The 16,667-nt window shown below is 37.6% G+C and overlaps 1 protein-coding gene across 9 annotated transcripts in view; it reads right to left on the reverse strand.

Moving 5' to 3' along the window:
* Positions 1–546: 546 nt before the first annotated feature.
* Positions 547–16,667, reverse strand: part of BDP1 (B double prime 1, subunit of RNA polymerase III transcription initiation factor IIIB) — a 114,297-nt gene continuing 98,176 nt past the window's right edge. For 6 of the 9 annotated variants that reach the window (XM_055253459.2, XM_055253455.2, XM_055253456.2 and 3 more), the window contains 6 exons: positions 16,422–16,608; positions 14,507–14,711; positions 11,387–11,426; positions 8,114–8,369; positions 5,841–6,087; positions 547–3,609 (listed from right to left, as the gene is read on the reverse strand). In XM_055253459.2, the coding sequence (XP_055109434.2) occupies positions 3,478–3,609; positions 5,841–6,087; positions 8,114–8,369; positions 11,387–11,426; positions 14,507–14,711; positions 16,422–16,608 (1,067 nt within the window). In that variant the 3' untranslated portion in view covers positions 547–3,477. Of the gene's footprint in view, positions 3,610–5,466; positions 5,588–5,840; positions 6,088–8,113; positions 8,370–11,386; positions 11,427–14,506; positions 14,712–16,421; positions 16,609–16,667 lie in introns of those variants that run through there. The other 3 variants (XR_010117049.1, XM_063623164.1, XR_008652566.2) reach the window with 3 other exon arrangements.

Here is a 16,667-nt window from a genome sequence, read left to right on the forward strand (position 1 = left end):
AATACTACCCCAATCTATTTACTGGGTAGCCCGTAAGACTGCCGATTGTTAGTGAAACCCAATGTAAGACAGGGCTCTCCAGCAGATTCAGGATGCGATGTTGTAGCAAAGAGATGCTGTGTGGAGTCTCTTCCAAATCCTATTAGGACAATCACATTGCAGACTCCTACAGCTTTGAAATAAGGACATGCACACCTGTCAAAAATTTTTCTCCTCCCCACGAAGACAGGGTCTTCTTCTGTCATCCAGGCTGCAGTGTGGTGGGGCAATCACAGCTCACTGCAGCCTCAACCTCCTCCTGGGCTCAAGCGATCCTCTCATCCCAGCCTCCTGAGTAACTGGGACCAAAAGCACACCCCACCACAGTTGGCTGATTTTTAATTTTTTTGTAGAGATGAGGTCTCATTATATAGCCCAGGCTGGTCTTGAACTCCTGGACTCAAGCAATCCTCCCACCTCGGCCTCCCAAAGTGCTGGGATTACAGGTGTAAGCCACGATATCCAGCCAATTCTTTATTTAGTCATCTTAAAAGGACACAACAGAAATGGTATAAAATAACTTTTATTTACATAATTTATATATATATAACTGCTTTCTTTAGAACAAGAAAATTTATAAATGACATGATATTGCTTTTTCTGTCAAAGACTTCTTCAAGCAAGATAGTATACATGGTCACTTTTGTTTCAAATAACATGATGGTAAACAGTGGATATTAATATTTTTGTCATGCCTCAACCATTTACCAACAATTAGGCATTCAAACCCTCATGTTGACCACTTGTTAAGACGTGTTCAGGAGAAAAAGTCAAGAAAAGATAAAAACTTTTACTCATATCTCCTTTAAGATTTGTGAAATAAATTCTTTGCAACATCTTCTTTACATGAATCAGACCTAACATAGTTCTTTCCACCATGTAAATACACTGATAAACTTTCTCTTTTCCAAAATTAGGTTTAAGGATTTAACAGTAGGATAATTTAGCTGGCTGACTTGATTCTCTAATACAATGAGTCTCTGTATTCTTTATATAGTAAGAAATTCCATTTTCCATAAAACTAGCTTATTATAGATTAAAAAGAGACAGATGTTAAAGTTAAAAATTAATATTACACAAGGATAAATAGTAGTTTAATCATGGCAATCTAACTCCCAAAGTAACACTAAGAGAATGAAATCTTTTCAGAATATGAGTTTTAAAAACTTACAAAAACAGGGTATTAAAATAGCAATGTGATTTACTACCATGATTTCTGTGACATATCAATCATGAAATAAATGCCTACTTATAGACAATTTCCACTCCGAATTATATAGCCTCCTCTCTGACAAAATGTTACGCCATAAATTTCACTAAAAGACAATGAATAAGAAGTGCTCTAACAGCAGTAGTTTCAATAAATTAGCATTACTGTTATACCTGCTGAGACATAATTATCTTCTATTAAGGAACTTAAAAATTGGCCACCATTTTTTCAATATACAAACATAATTATCTAGACTCTAAAATATCTTCCCAATTGAAATACTGATCATTACATAATACAATCAACAGTTTTAACTTTTAGGCACAACTCATAACTTTAGTGATAAATAATAACTCATACATACAGATATCAGCACCTCAGGGTAAGAAAATTTGGGGCCTAATGTAGGGGGTCAAACTAAAAGGCCAATCCAGCCACAGTCCTTCATTCAAGTACTGTCTATGGCTTCTTTCACACTAAAATTGCAGAGCTGAGTAGCTGCCACAGAGACCATCTGGCCTGCAAACCCAAAACAGTTTGCAGAAAGTTTCCAACTCCTGAGCTACTATATTATCAATCCAAGAGGCTTTTTAAATAAAATCGGGATAAATTGGCTGTTTGAGAAGTCTAATTGGAACCACTACAGATCTGCTTGGGTAGATAACAGAATTACATGTATAAATCATCAAATCTTGAAATTGAAACAAACCTTAAATTCATATTGATGATAATCATTAACTTTATAAAGCCTTATTTTCTCTGTTTTTAACATCACGATTATGTTCCGCGCTTAAAGATCTAAGTGTTCCTTGAGAATTTAATGGGAAAAAACTATGAAGAAATTGGCTTTTTAAAAACTAATATATGTCTGTGTGTGTATAAAGGAGATTGAGCTTTGTATGGAAATTTTGTCTCATAAATAAAGTTGAGTTCCCCCTATCCTCATGAAAATCCTGAGATTATCCAAGAAAAACAGAAAAATTCACAGTACAAAGTCAATATACTAAACTGAGGGAAAAAAAGGTATTCAAAACATATACACCAGCCAAACATTTTTAGTTATATCATTTTAAATATCTTCAAAATTAAAGAGAAAAAGGAGACAAACATAAATTTGTCAATGCCTTCTTTAACTACAATCTGAGGGGTAAAAATAGCTAAAACTGAATATCCTTTTAAATAAAAAACTTAAAAATAAATAAGCTCTTTGATGTGTCATCTTTATAAATAATTATGTTTAAATACTAGTTTTTCAATTAGGACTAATGTTACATCACCATGAATTAGAAAAATATGTATTTTTCAGTCAGACAAACAGCTGATAATAGAAAAGTTCTTTAACATTTGCCATACTAAAGTGAAGTTTGACAATTTGTTTTCACATATAGTCATGTGTCCCTTAACTATATGTTCTAAGAATTGCCTTGTTAGGTGATCTTGTGTGGATCAACGCAGAGTGTACTTACAAACACTGAGATGGTACAGACTGCTACACACCGTACAGACTGAGGCTATGTGGTATAGTCTATTGCTCCTCGGCTACAAACCTCTACAATGTGTTACTATGCTGAATACTGTAGGCAGTTGTAACACAATAGTAAGTATTTGTGTATCTAAACATATCTAAACATAAAAAAGCAACGCACTGGGTTATGATGGCTATAATGTCACTAGTTGATAGGAATTTTTTATCTCCATTTTAATTGTATGGGACCACTGTAATATATGTGGTCCATCATTGACTTAAACATCATTATGTGATACATGACTGTACTTAGAAGCAATTGAAAAAGGCTTCATCCTTCATCTCCCCCTAAAAATAAAAAATCTTCACAAAAGAAGTTGCTAAATGTTAAATATGATACAATTAACCCCCAAATCTGTCTGCACTGCAATTCATACAGAGACATATATCCACAACATTCCCAAATGTCCATGTGTGCTTAGCACAGGAAGAGCCAAAATGTAAACAAGAGTTGTTATTTCTGTCTGAGAAAGCAGTCTTAATTGCTTGCTATTTGCAAAATGCTGAATCAATCAGAACGAAAGGAACCTCAGAAATGTTTTCCACTGATTATAAAAGCTTCAAATCAAGCTCATTAAATATTCAAAATCAACCTAAAGAAAAATAGGACAGTGATATTTTGCTCTAAATACTGTTTTGTTGATGTTAATTGACTCTGGAAATCCTAGACCTAATTTAAAAAAGAAAAAGAGAAAAGATTGTTTTATTCCGTTTCATCCACTTCAATGAAGATATCATTGAAGAAATATTCAGAGACTGTGGTTGGCTCCCCTTGAGGGGCCCGCTTTTGGGCACTTTTATATCCTTCTTTCAGTAAAGGCTGATCACAAGAAACCTAAAAAGGTAATAAAAATAAAGTAAAATAAAACCGTAATACAACATTTATATGTGTGTGTGTGTGTGTATATAGCAGTCTAAACCGATATGATCTGTTTGAAAGCAATGTGGCAATAAGTATTGAGCTTTAAATATGTTCACAATCACTGACCCAAAAATTTCATTTCTATGCTGTTACATTAAGTAAATAATCCTAAACATAGTAGGAGTTTTATGACTAAGATAACCTTTGTAGCATTAGTTATTATAATAAAATTGGAAGCAACTAAATACACCACACTAGATATAATTACGTAAATTACAGTGTACCCATAACCCATTACTTCATCCTAATTTCCACGAAAAATTTTAATAAAGAAAAATATAATATGGTTAAATCTGTCACTAAATAATTAAAGTAAAAATACTTTAATTATTTGCATAAGAATAGACAGACCCATGACAAAACAGCACCTAAAGAAAACATATCAAAGATACCTTATCAGAAATTAGCATACTTACAAATCTATAAACAAGACAGCATGGTATTGGCACACGAATGACAGATGTATCAATGAAACAGAAGACTAGAAATAACCCCAATATATATAGAAATTTAGCATCTGATAAAAGTGCTATATTAAAACAGTTATTGTATTATTAAATAAATGATGTTGGACAACTATATAACCATCTCAGGGGGAAAAAAGTCAGACTTATATCTTACCAAAACAAATTCTAGATGGATCAAAAGATTTAAATGTAAAAGTATTTTTTTAAAAACTCTACTATAAAAATGCCATGGAAAAACACTTTCATAATTCTGGACGGGGTAGGTGGGGAAGGGTATCTTTTTATTTATTTATTTATTTTAAGACAAAGCCAGGCTGGAATGCAATGGCATGATCTCAGCCTACTGCAACCTCCACCTCCCGGGTTCAAGCAATTCTCTTATATCAGCCTCCCAAGTAGGTGGGGCTACAGGCACACGCCACCATGCCTGATTAAATTTTGTATTTTGGTAGAGATGGGGTTTTGCCATATCGGCCAGGCTGGTCTCGAAATCCTCACCTCAGGTGATCTGCCCGCCTTGGCCTCCCGAAGTGCTGGGATTACAGGCGTGAGCCACCGCACCCAGCTAGGAAGAGTACCTTTTTAAACTATCTGAAAGCAGAAAGCTATAAAAGATTGACAAATTAAACAGAAATGAAAAATGTCTGCTTGGCAAAAACCACCATAAACAAAATCAAAAGACAAATGACATACAGAGAAAAAAAAAAATTGCAATCTTTATCACAAAGGGCCTTTTTCCCTGAATATAATAAGAACTACTACAGGCCAGGTGCAGTGGCTCATGCCTGTAATTCCAACACTTTGGGAGGCTGAGGCTTGAGGCCAGGCATTTGAGACCAGCATGGCCCACATGGCGAAAACCCGTCTCTACTAAAGATACAAAAATTAGCAGGGTGTTGTGGCATGCATCTGTAAGTTCAGTTAATCGAGAGGCTGAGACAGGAGAATCACTTGAACCCAAGGGATGCAGGTTGCAGTGAGCCAAGATCACGCCACTGCACTACAGCCTGGGTGACAGAGTGAGTGAGACTCTGTCTCAAAACAAACAAACAAAAAAAACAAAACCCACGAGTTTGGCAATGATAAGCTAGACTGATAAAATCTTGATCTCAGAAAATAATTCTAATAGTACAAAATGTTTTTAAAAAGTTTAAAGATGTTCTTTACAAAAGTACCCCTTCCAAAGGCTCATGCTATTCAACAGATGCTCACCAGCCTTTTCTTTGTCAAGATCTTAAGTCACCCCAATATTTTTACAAAGTCTTTGATACAGGTTTACAGCGTTTTCCATCCCAATACTTGCCATTGGACAGCTTCAGGAGACATAGAAATGAAACATGTGAACAAATTCTAGTTTTACAGTTCCTTAAATTCTTGTGGGTGTCAGCACTGCTTCCTTTTGCTTCCACAAGTCAGAAGGGTCTCTAGATTAAAGGAATGGCTATTAAGTGTCCATTTATAGTTAGTTCAATGGCTCTGTACTAACCTAACTGTAACTTCCTGACTCAATACCTTTTCTTCTTCCATCATGGAGGAACACGATGGAGAGGAGAAGGATGGGAGTTGCTCTAAAATAATTTCTGACATCAAATAAAAAAAATTACTATGTTTTCCCTAGTTGAATCTCATATCCAACCCATCTCATACAAACAATAAAATACAGTAGTTATCACATACCTGAGGTGCTGAGCTGCTAATATTCTCAGATTGAGTAGTAATAACACTTGGAGACTGAAGCAGATCAGAGGACTCTCGATTTTTTTTCTGGCTTTCATTGAATGGATTAGACCTTTTCAATTTCTTTCTTAATGCTGGTATAAGAGGTTTTAGGCGTTTCTTACTATGGACCTGCATAGGTTCATCAGACTCCAAACTATTCTTTGAACATATTAAAGATAAAAATCCCAGGGGTCTTCTGCCAGGTCTAGAAATACAAATGTAATGATATTCAAGAATATCCAGGAAGACACATTTTTTTTTTTTTTTTTGAGACGCAGTCTCACTCTCACCCAGGCTGGAGTGCAGTCGCGCGATCTCGGCTCACTGCAACCTCCACCTCCTGGGTTCAAGAGATTCTCCTGCCTCAGGCTCCCGAGTAGCTGTAGTAGAGACGGGGTTTCACCACGTTGGTCAGACTGGTCTCGAACTCCTGACGTCGTGATCTGCCCGCCTCAGCCTCCCAAAGTGCTGGGATTACAGGCGTGAGCCACCGCACCCAGACAAGACACATCCTTAATACTTGCTTCTGCTTTGGGAGGCTAAGGTGGGAAGACCGCTTAAGGCCAGGAGCTCAAGAACGGCCTGGACAAAATTAGCAGGACTCCGGTCTCTAGCACATCTCTAGCATTCAAATCACTTGGGGATCTTATTAAAATGAAGATTCGCACAGTTGGTAGCGGGCATGGCCTGAGTTCTGCATTTTAACAAGTTCTCAAATGATGTCCATACTTCTGTTGTCAGGACTACACTCTGAGTAGCGAAGCCGTGGAACAGTGGTCAGCACAGTACGTTCTATAGGCCACATGCAGCCCCCCACCCAATTCTGTGAGTATGTTTTTACTGGAACACAGCTATGTTCATCTGTTTACATATGGTCTATGGTTGCTTTTGTGCTGTAATTGCAGAGTTGAATAGCTGTTAACAGAGACCATATGGCTCACAAAGCCTAAAATATGTACAAATGCCATTTTACAAAAAATGCTGACTTCTGTTCTAGAACACTGCTTCTCAATCTGTTTTAATCCAAACTCTCATGTTGTTTTTATTTTATTTTATTTTTTGAGACAGAGTTTTGCTCTTGTTGCCCAGGCTGGAGTGCAGTGGCGCAATTTCGGCTCACCGCACCCTCCACCTCCTGGGTTCAAGCAATTCTCCTGCCTCAGCCTCCTGAGTCACTGGGATTACAGGCATGTGCCACCATGCCCAGCTAATTTTATATTTTTAGTAGAGATGGGGCTTCTCCATGTTGGTTAGGCTGGTCTGGAACTCCCAACCTCAGGTGATCCACCCACCTCAGCCTCCCGAAGTGCTGGGATTACAGGCATGAGCCACCACACTCAGCCTTTTTTTCTTTTTTCGGAGACGGGTCTGGCTATGTTGCCCAGGCTGGAGTGCAGTGGCTATTCACAGGCACAATCATAGCTCACTGCAATCTCAAACTCCAGCCTCAGCCTCCTGAGTAGTTGGGATTATAGGCATGTGCCACTGTACCTGGGCCTCATTCTATTTTCAGCACATATTTAAGGCCAGAAGAGATACTACTGAGCTTTACTTTCTATAATTTAGATAACAAAAACAACAGATCTATTAAATATGTCTTTTAAGCTACATGTGTCCTTTCCCCGACCCCTTCCCCTTAGTGGAGACTAGTGCATGTTCCCCCACCTCTTTCAATTCAGCAACACCACATTAATCTTCTGGATGCTGCTGACAAGCCAATAATTATTGATAACCATTGCTTCTAGAATATGAGGAAAATGTGAGAGAAGTTGGCTTTTGCTTAAATTCCAACACTTATTCTTATGGGGAGAAAGCCATGGTTTACCTCTTTGGTTTGTCACAAGGGAGAAAAATGACACATTATTTGGGACTTCAATAAAACAATACCTGATGTCAGCATCCATACATATGTGCATTAGTAGCTACTGTACATGGTAGAATATGTAATGATCAAAATAACCATGGATAATCTAAAAAAACAAGTGTACAAAATATTCTAAAGATTTTCTATCTAAAACAAAGTTTCAGCACTTCAATTTAAGCTCTTATTGTACAGAATGTGTATCTGCAATATTACTCTATTTCCTTGGCTGAAACTTCTTCCTTTACATTACTGATGGAGGAATATGTTTATTAAATACCATCCTTAGTACTGGATCTAATCTGTTCTGTATAAGTTATATTTATTAAGACAAAGAGCAAAACACTTATTAAAGATTTTTTCATGATACCTGGATAGTGGGGCTTTAGAAGATGATGTTCTGCTATCCATTTGCTGAGACTTAGGAGCAGCATCAGTTCTTTCTTCCTTATCAGACACAACCATTTCATCCTGAGGTAACTGAGGCACATTCTTGTCTATGCGTGCATCAGGAGATCTAGATCCTCTACTCTGAAAAGCTGGTTCAACTTGCTGTCTTTGAGGTTCTGGAGTTGTCAGTGTGCTTCCTGAGGTAAGAAAAATATCTTGTCCCTTGTGAGACTCCCCTTCAAAAAAAAGAGCAAATGGAAAGCAAGGATACTGAAGTTAATACATTCCATGTAATCCCAGCATTTGAAAAGAAACCCATGGTATTCTATAATAAACCTACCCTAATAAGAGTAAGCTAAATTATCATTAGCAGAGTTACTTGGATTATTAAGAATATTATAATTGGTTAAAAGGTATGCTAACAGCTTCTGCATTCAGAAACAAAATAGTTATATCAATATATTTTGGCCTAGAAAATCTTTTCCCAGAAATATTTCTTGAGCAATCAAAATGGGAGAGTGATTACTTTCTAAAAAATCTAAGGTTTGTTAAAATTTAGAAACCAAACCAATCCAAAATACAGGTGGTAACTCAGGTACCTGTGGTCTCCTGAAAAGTAAAACCTACAGACTCTCAAATACTCAAGTTTAGCTAAAGAATTCTCTTTCCTTAACTAAATAGTAGACAAAAGCCAAAGTAGCCAAAGATTAGGACAAAATAACGAAAGCTTTCTTGCTCAATAAAAAACCTGTTTTCTCTTAGTATAGCTAAGGCCTTGTTCTCAGAGAGAGTGTTTTAGCTCTGTGAAGGGAGAATGAAGTTGATAAGTATACCTGCTAAAAGAAACAACCTAATTAAAGATAGCACAGAACAATTTCACTAACACTTCACTGTATTGTGGTTTGCTTAATGCTTTTATTGCAGAGCAGATGGATGGGAGCAATCTTAGAACATCTCTAGAGGCTGTAAACTGTAACCATATTACAGTTTCACAGTCAAAGTGGGGACAATTAAGTCTAAGACTGTATTAACACTGTAAGAGTTTTTTTGTTTTTGTTTTTTTTGAGACAGAGTCTTGCTCTGTCATCCAGGCTGGAGTGCAGTGGCGCGATCTCGGCTCACTGCAACCTCTGCCTCCCAGGTTCAAGCAATACGCTCGCCTTAGCCTCCCGAGTAGCTGGGATTACAGGCGTGCACCACCACACCTAACTAATTTTTGTATTTTTAGTAGAGACAGTGTTTCACCATGCTGTCCAGGCTGCTCCCGAACTCCTGACCTCAAGTGACCCACCCACCTTGGCTACCCAAAGTGCTGGGATTACAGGTGTGAGCCACCGCGCTAAGCCCATTGTATGTGTGGGTTTTTTTTGTTTTTTTGTTTTTGAGACGGAGTTTCGCTCTTGTTGCCCAGGCTGGAGTGCAATGGCGTGATCTCAGCTCACCGCAACCTCTGCCTCCCAGGTTCAAGTGATTCTCCTGCCTCAGCCTGCCGAGTAGCTGGGATTACAGGTGCCCACCACCACGCCCAGCTAACTTTTGTATTTTTAGTAGAGACGAGGCTTCGCCACCTGACCTCAGGTGATCCACCTGCCTTGGCCTTCCAAAGTGCTGGGATTACAGGCGTGAGCCACCATGCCCAGTCAAGTATTTTTTGTTTGTTTTTTGAGACAGAGTTTTGCTCCGTCACCCAGGCTGGCGTGCAATGGCGTGATCTCGGCTCGCTGCAACCTCCGTCTCCCAGGTTCAAGCAATTTCCTGCCTCAGCCTCCCAAATAGCTAGGATTACAAGCACCCACCACCACGCCTGGCTAATTTTTTGTATTTTTAGTAGAGATGGGGTTTCGCCATGTTGGCCAGGCTGATCTTGAACACCTGACCTCAGGTGATCCACGCAACTCAGCGTCCCAAAGTGCTGGGATTACAGGCATGAGCCACTGCACCTGGCCCATTATAAGTGTTTTTAAAGAACCAGAACCATCATAGGTTATCAAACCCTTCTCTGTCTTGTAACTCTAACTCTATAAGATGCCATCAGCAACATTTTTATTCTTGAGTGCCATTGCCATGGTAAAGCAATGGCTATAGGTGTGAATGATAAGCCTAAGTTTGAAAGGAAAGAGAAATAACGTCATAAAAGAAATAAAAAACAAAGAGTTATATAAACACTGGATAAATGTGACTGGCAGCTTTAGTCATGACGGAAATAGATCCTAAGTGGTTTAATGTCCCACAGAAATTTTAGATTCCTATAAAAATAGAAGCCCCTAAGATCTTTTCAGCTTCCATAGGTGGCTTAAGCCTGAAAAACTCTCTAGAACTAAACTAATTTTCAGGGTAAAGAACCTATTATGAATGCCATTATAGGCCACAGGTGGTGGCTCATGCTTATAATCCCAGATCTTCTGGAGGCTGGGGTGGGCAGACTGCTTGAAGCCAGGAGTTCAAGACCAGCATGGGCAACATGGCAAAACCCCATCTCTACAAAAATACATTCAAGATCAGGCTGGGCAACATGGTGAAATTCTGTTTCTACAAAAAATACAAAAATTCCGAGGCCAACAGATCACGAGGTCAGAGATCGAGACCATCCTGGCTAATACGGTGAAATCCTGTCTCTACTAAAAATACAAAAAATTAGCCGGGCATGGTGGCAGGTGCCTGTAGTCCCAGCTATTAGGGAGGCTGAGGCAGGAGAATGGTGTGAACCTGGGAGGCAGAACTTGCAGTGAGCTGAGATCACACCACTGCACTCCAGCTTGGGCGACAGAGCGAGACACCACCTCAAAAAAAAAAAAAAAAAAAATTAGCTTGGCATAGTGGTGCATGCCTGTAGTCTCAGCTAGTTAGGAGGCTGAGGTGGGAGGATTGCTTGAGCCTGGGAGGTGGAGGCTGCAGTGAGCTGTGATTGTGCCACTGCACTCCAGCCTAGGTGACAGAGTGAGATCCTGTCTCGGGGGGGCGGGGGAGAAAAAAAGCCATTACACTCCGCTAATTCCTAAAATGTAGTTATTGACCTTACATAGAAAATCCTTGTAGCCACATAGTCTTCAACTGATGACAAGATGAAAACAGCTTCTTTTGCCTACCAAACTGCCAAATCCAAGGCCTTTGCAGGAAAGAAGTGCTATTAATACAAGTATTACTCTTAGAGAAAAGTAATACTCAGTTTCAATCTCATATTTGAACAAGGTATATCCCAAATAATCAGGAGTATTTAGCAAAATGCAATCATGTTAAAATGTATTTCACTTACCTGTTTCCTCAAAAACATTTGTTAATTCCTCTGAGTGCACCTGTTTTAAGAAAATTTACAAAAAAATTTAGAAATTTATCAAGTAAAACTGAAATTAATTTTATTTCCTTTTTTTCTTTAAGTAAAGAAACCATGTTATCTCCCAAAAAGCTCTTACAGTAATTCTACTAAACATTTATGGCAAAAATATTGCTACTATTTTAAAGTGTTCCAGAGCCCACTGGAAGAGAGAAAGCTGCTAACTGCCTTTTATAACCAGTCTCAATATCAGTGCAAAAGTATCAAAGAAATAGTACAAGCAGCACATCAAAAGACTACTACATTACAATCAAGTAGAGCTCATTTCAGGAATGCAAAGATGATCTGACATTATGAAATCGAATACAAACCAACAGACCTGAGGAGAAAAATCATCTGTATTTATAGAAAAGGTACCGAATGATATTCGTTCTTGAAAAAAACTTGTAAAATGGAATAGACATTTTCTTAACACTATAAAATATAACTATTGCAATCTAGAAGCTAGCATCCCACATAATAAACACTGGAAGTTCTATTAAAATCAGAAATTAAAAAAAAAAAAAGATGTGCACTATTGGGACCACTTTTTAATATTATTTTTTAGTTATATTAGCCACTATAATTACAAAAAAATAAGAACTATAAAAAGTAGAAGAATTAAAATTATATTTGCAGATGATGTATCTGTTTACCTACAAAACCCAAGAGAACCAACTGAAAAATTACTGCATACAATGAGGGAACTCGGTAAGCTCTCTAAAGAGAAAAGAACTTAATGATAATAGCAACAAAAAAGATAAAACTCATAGGGGTAACCTATAAGAAATGTGTAAGATTTATATGAAGAAGAGTTTAACATAAAATAGAACGACATAAAACAAGACTTAAACAAATGGAAAGACATAACATGTTTTTGAATAGGAAGATTCAATATAATTATGCTGTCAATTTCCCCTAAATTAATCTAAGTTAATATGATTCAAATACAAATACCAATAGAACTCTTTTTTAAAGAGCTAAACAAGTTAATTCTAAAATTCATATTAATTTGAGAACATATAAGTAATGAAGAGAAATTTGAAAAAAGAAGAAAATTGTATGGGTTTGGGAGAGATACTATCCCTATAAGATACCAAAGTGCATCATAAAGCTACAAAAATTCGGCCGGGCATGGTGGCTCATGCCTGTAATATCCCAGCACTTTGGGAGGCCGAGGCAGGCGGATCATCTGAGGTCAGGAGTTCGAGACCAGCCTGACCAACATGGAGAAACCCTGTCTCTACTAAAATTACAAAATTAGCTGGGCGTGGTGGCGCCTGCCTGTAATCCCAGCTACTCGGGAGGCTGAGGCAGGAGAATCACTTGAATCCGGGAGGTGGAGGTTGCAGTGAGCTGAGATCACGCTATTGCACTCCAGCCTGGGCAATAGGAGCAAAACTCCAACTCAAAAAAAAAAAAAAAGAATAAAGAAAATTATAAAAATTCAAACAGTATGATGATACTGGCCCCAGAACAAATAGGTGAACCAACATAAAAGAAAAGGAAGTTTTAGGAATACATCCAAACAAATATGAAGATTTACTGTCTTACTGATAAAAGTAGAATTTCCTATCAGTGGAAGTAAGATGAATTATTCAGTAAATGGTAAAAGTCATGAGGAAAATTAACTTGGCCCTAATTCCTTACACCAAATCAAATTCTCAACAAATCAGTAATATTAACATTAACTAGGAAATTTAAGTCTCAAAGGACTTTGAATGTATAACATAATCTCCAGAAGCCATACACAAAAAGACTGATAAATCTGATTACAGAAAATTAAAAATGTCTTCTATCTGAATACAGTGTATGTGTATCCTACAGTTTTGTACACGCTGAGCATCCCAAAGCTGAAAATCCGAAATGCTCCAAAATTCTAAACTTTTTGAGTGCTGACATGACACTCAAAGGAAATGCTCATTGAAGCATTTCAGATTTTGGCTTTTCAGGTTTGGGATGTAGAACTGTTAAGTATAATACAAATGTAAGTATAATGCAATCATTCCAAAATGCAAAAAAATCTGGAATTTTAAACACTTCTGGTCCTAAGCATTTCAAATAAAGGATACTCAACTGGTAAAAGCAATTTTTAAAAAATTGTTAAAATGCTAAAAACAAAGTTTAGAAAATAAAAATCACAAATAAGCCAAATGGACATTATACTTTTCTTACATATTCACACCACTGTATAACTACCATTTTTTAAATGGCATATCATAGTCTGGTGACCTAGTTTTGTACTTAGTAAAGTACTATGGCCTTTTGTCCATGTCATTAAAGATATTTTTAAAACAAAACAAAATAATGTCTGCATGGAATGCTGATAAATTATTGAAACTGGGTGACTGGTACATAGGGGTACATTATACCTAGTCTATCTTTTAATATGTCTGGAAATGTTCATATAAAAAGTTAATCCAAAAGTTCTGCATGAGAAAACAACAAAGAAAGCAGAGTCAAGAGACGATGACAAACTGGGAAAAAAGATTTGCAACTCATTGCCACAGACATATATAAGAGTTCTTCCAGTTCTCTAAGAAAAAGATCAATAATCTAATTGAAAAATGGGTAAAGGAAAAGTCAGTTCATAGAAAAGGAAATACACATGGCTCTTAAGCATATGAAAAGATGTTCAATCTTACCCATAACAAGAGAAATAAAATAGTTCTGGGATACGCCATTTTTTTACTCACCAAATATATAAAAGTACACTTGCTCTTTGTCAACTATTACTCAAGAACGATTGGTCTTTAACTTTCTCTTTGAGAACACGGATTTTAAAAGGACTTTTCCATAGTGTAGTTACAAATTATGAGGAGTACTAGATGAGTATAAAAATAAGAGGGTACTAGGAAACCTACAACATGGTGGTTGGTGATTAAATTTGCATGGTCCGGCCAGACTTCCCTGAGGCAGTGATGACTGAACTAAAGAAGTCTGTATGTTTTTCAAGGGAATGTTTCACACAGAAGGTACATCAAATGAAGTGTCCTTCTTCATATAGAAACAATAGAAACATCTGTTGCAATATGGCCATCTTACTTAATGATTCTACCTTACCTCAGAGGTATATTCTTGACAGTCATCTCTTAAAGTGACTGAACGTTTTTTGGCAGGAGGAATGTGGTCATTTTTATCAAGCCTGAATTGAAATCTCTTCCTAGATATAAGATCCAAATTATCAGGAGGCTTTTTAGAATTATCTCTTCCAGAAATAGATAAACCCATGGCATCTTGACCAACTGAAGTTGCTGGTAAACAAATACTGCATAGAAAAGAAATACATACTAAATTACTGAATTAGAAGTTATTTAATACTTTTTTTAAAGGATCCTAGAAATCCTTCCAATAATATGGTTAAAGGCTGAGGTATTCCAATGAAAATTCCAATAAAACCAAAAAACTCCAAACTAAGAGATACATGGCCATGGCCACAAAAATGCTATTAATAGTTTTGAGCTCCATTCATACTTAAAGGCTTATAACTTAAATTTCATAATATTGAATTAAATCTGAATATTTCATAGTATTTTACCTGATTGTAAAGTTAAATGTTTAACCTAAAATGTCCCTTCTAGTCCAGGCGCAGTGGCTCACGCCTGTAATCCCAACACTTTGGGAGGCCGAGGCAGGTGTATTACCTGAGGACAGGAGTTTGAGACCAGCCTGGTCAACATGGTGAAACCCCATCTCTACTAAAAATACAAAAAATTAGCCAGGTGTGGTGGCACGCACCTATAGTCCCAGCTACTTGGGAGGCTTAGGCATGAGAATCACTTGAACCCGGGAGGTGGAGGTTGCAGTGAGCTGAGATCACGCCACTACACTCCACCTGGGCAACAGAGCAAGACTCTGTCTCCAAAAATAAAAATATAAAAGTCTTCAATTTCTAATGCTACACGATGGACAATTATCTTAATTAATGGTGGTTAAGATATAACTTACTTCCAAAATAAAGAATTAAAATAAGAGTATCAAGAATAGCTGGGCACAGTGGCTCATGCCTGTAATCTCAGCACTTTGGGAGGCCAAGGTGGGAGGAATGCATGAGGCCAGGAGTTCAAGACAATCCTGGGTACCGGAGCAAGACTATACCTCTGGAAAAAAAACAAATTTTTTTTTTTAAATTAGCTAACCACGGTGGTGCACACCTGTAGCTGAGAAGCTACTTGAAAGGCTGAGGCAGGAGGATTTTTTTTTTTTTTTCTCACTCTATCACCCAGGCTAGAGTGCAGTGGTGCAATCTCAGCTCACTGCAACTTCCACCTCCCGGGTTCAAGTGGTTCTCCTGCCTCCGCCTCCTGAGTAGCTGGGATTACAGGCGCAAGCCACCATGCCCAGCTAATTTTTGTATTTGTAGTAGTGATGGAGTTTCACCATGCTGGCCAAGCTGGTCTTCAACCCCTGACCTCAGGTGATCTGCCCACCTCGGCCTCCCCAAGCCCTGGGATTAAAGGCGCAAGCCACCACGCCCGGCCAGGAGGATCTCTTGCACCCAGGAGTTCGAGGATGCAGTGAACTATGATGGCACCACTACACTTTAGCCTGGCACTCTAGCCTGGGCACCAAAGCAAGTCCCTGACTCTTAAGAAAAGAAAAAAAACTATATTTACTACCACTGTACTATTTTCACAACTTTCTATGAATGCATATTTCAGTTTCATATGTGTATGTTTATACAAGGTAACCACACTTTTAACAGGTATCATTTTATGATCTAGACTGTTAATTTTTTTAGCTTTCAAAATGACTTAATAAACGAGTTTCATACAAAACTAATACATGAAACATTTAAGTGGCATCTTTATCAGATATAAAATCTACCACATTACATTTCTTCTCTAACTTACCACATAAATGATAAATAAGATCTCCACAACAATAACTAATATGGGTGAATGGTTTGTTCAATCAATACTACTTAATTCATAAATCACTTTTCCTCCTAGCAAAAACAGTTTCACTCATTCGTTACCTCATGTCACCCCTTTCTTCGGTATTCACTGATTTGACCAATATGGGAGCTGGCAGTAAAGGGTTTGGCATGAACTGTGCAGTGGCATCAGTAAATTCTTCTACTGCATTGGTTGGGATTTCCACCAGAGTTAAAATAAAGGCTTGTTCATCTTCTCCATCTTGAGGTACATTAGCAACTAGATTCACTATCAAAGTTTAAAAGTTAGTAATAAAAAAGCTCAACTATGAAATAACAGAATATCAT

The sequence above is a fragment of the Symphalangus syndactylus genome, chromosome 18, assembly GCF_028878055.3.
Source record: "Symphalangus syndactylus isolate Jambi chromosome 18, NHGRI_mSymSyn1-v2.1_pri, whole genome shotgun sequence".
Lineage (NCBI taxonomy): Eukaryota > Metazoa > Chordata > Mammalia > Primates > Hylobatidae > Symphalangus > Symphalangus syndactylus.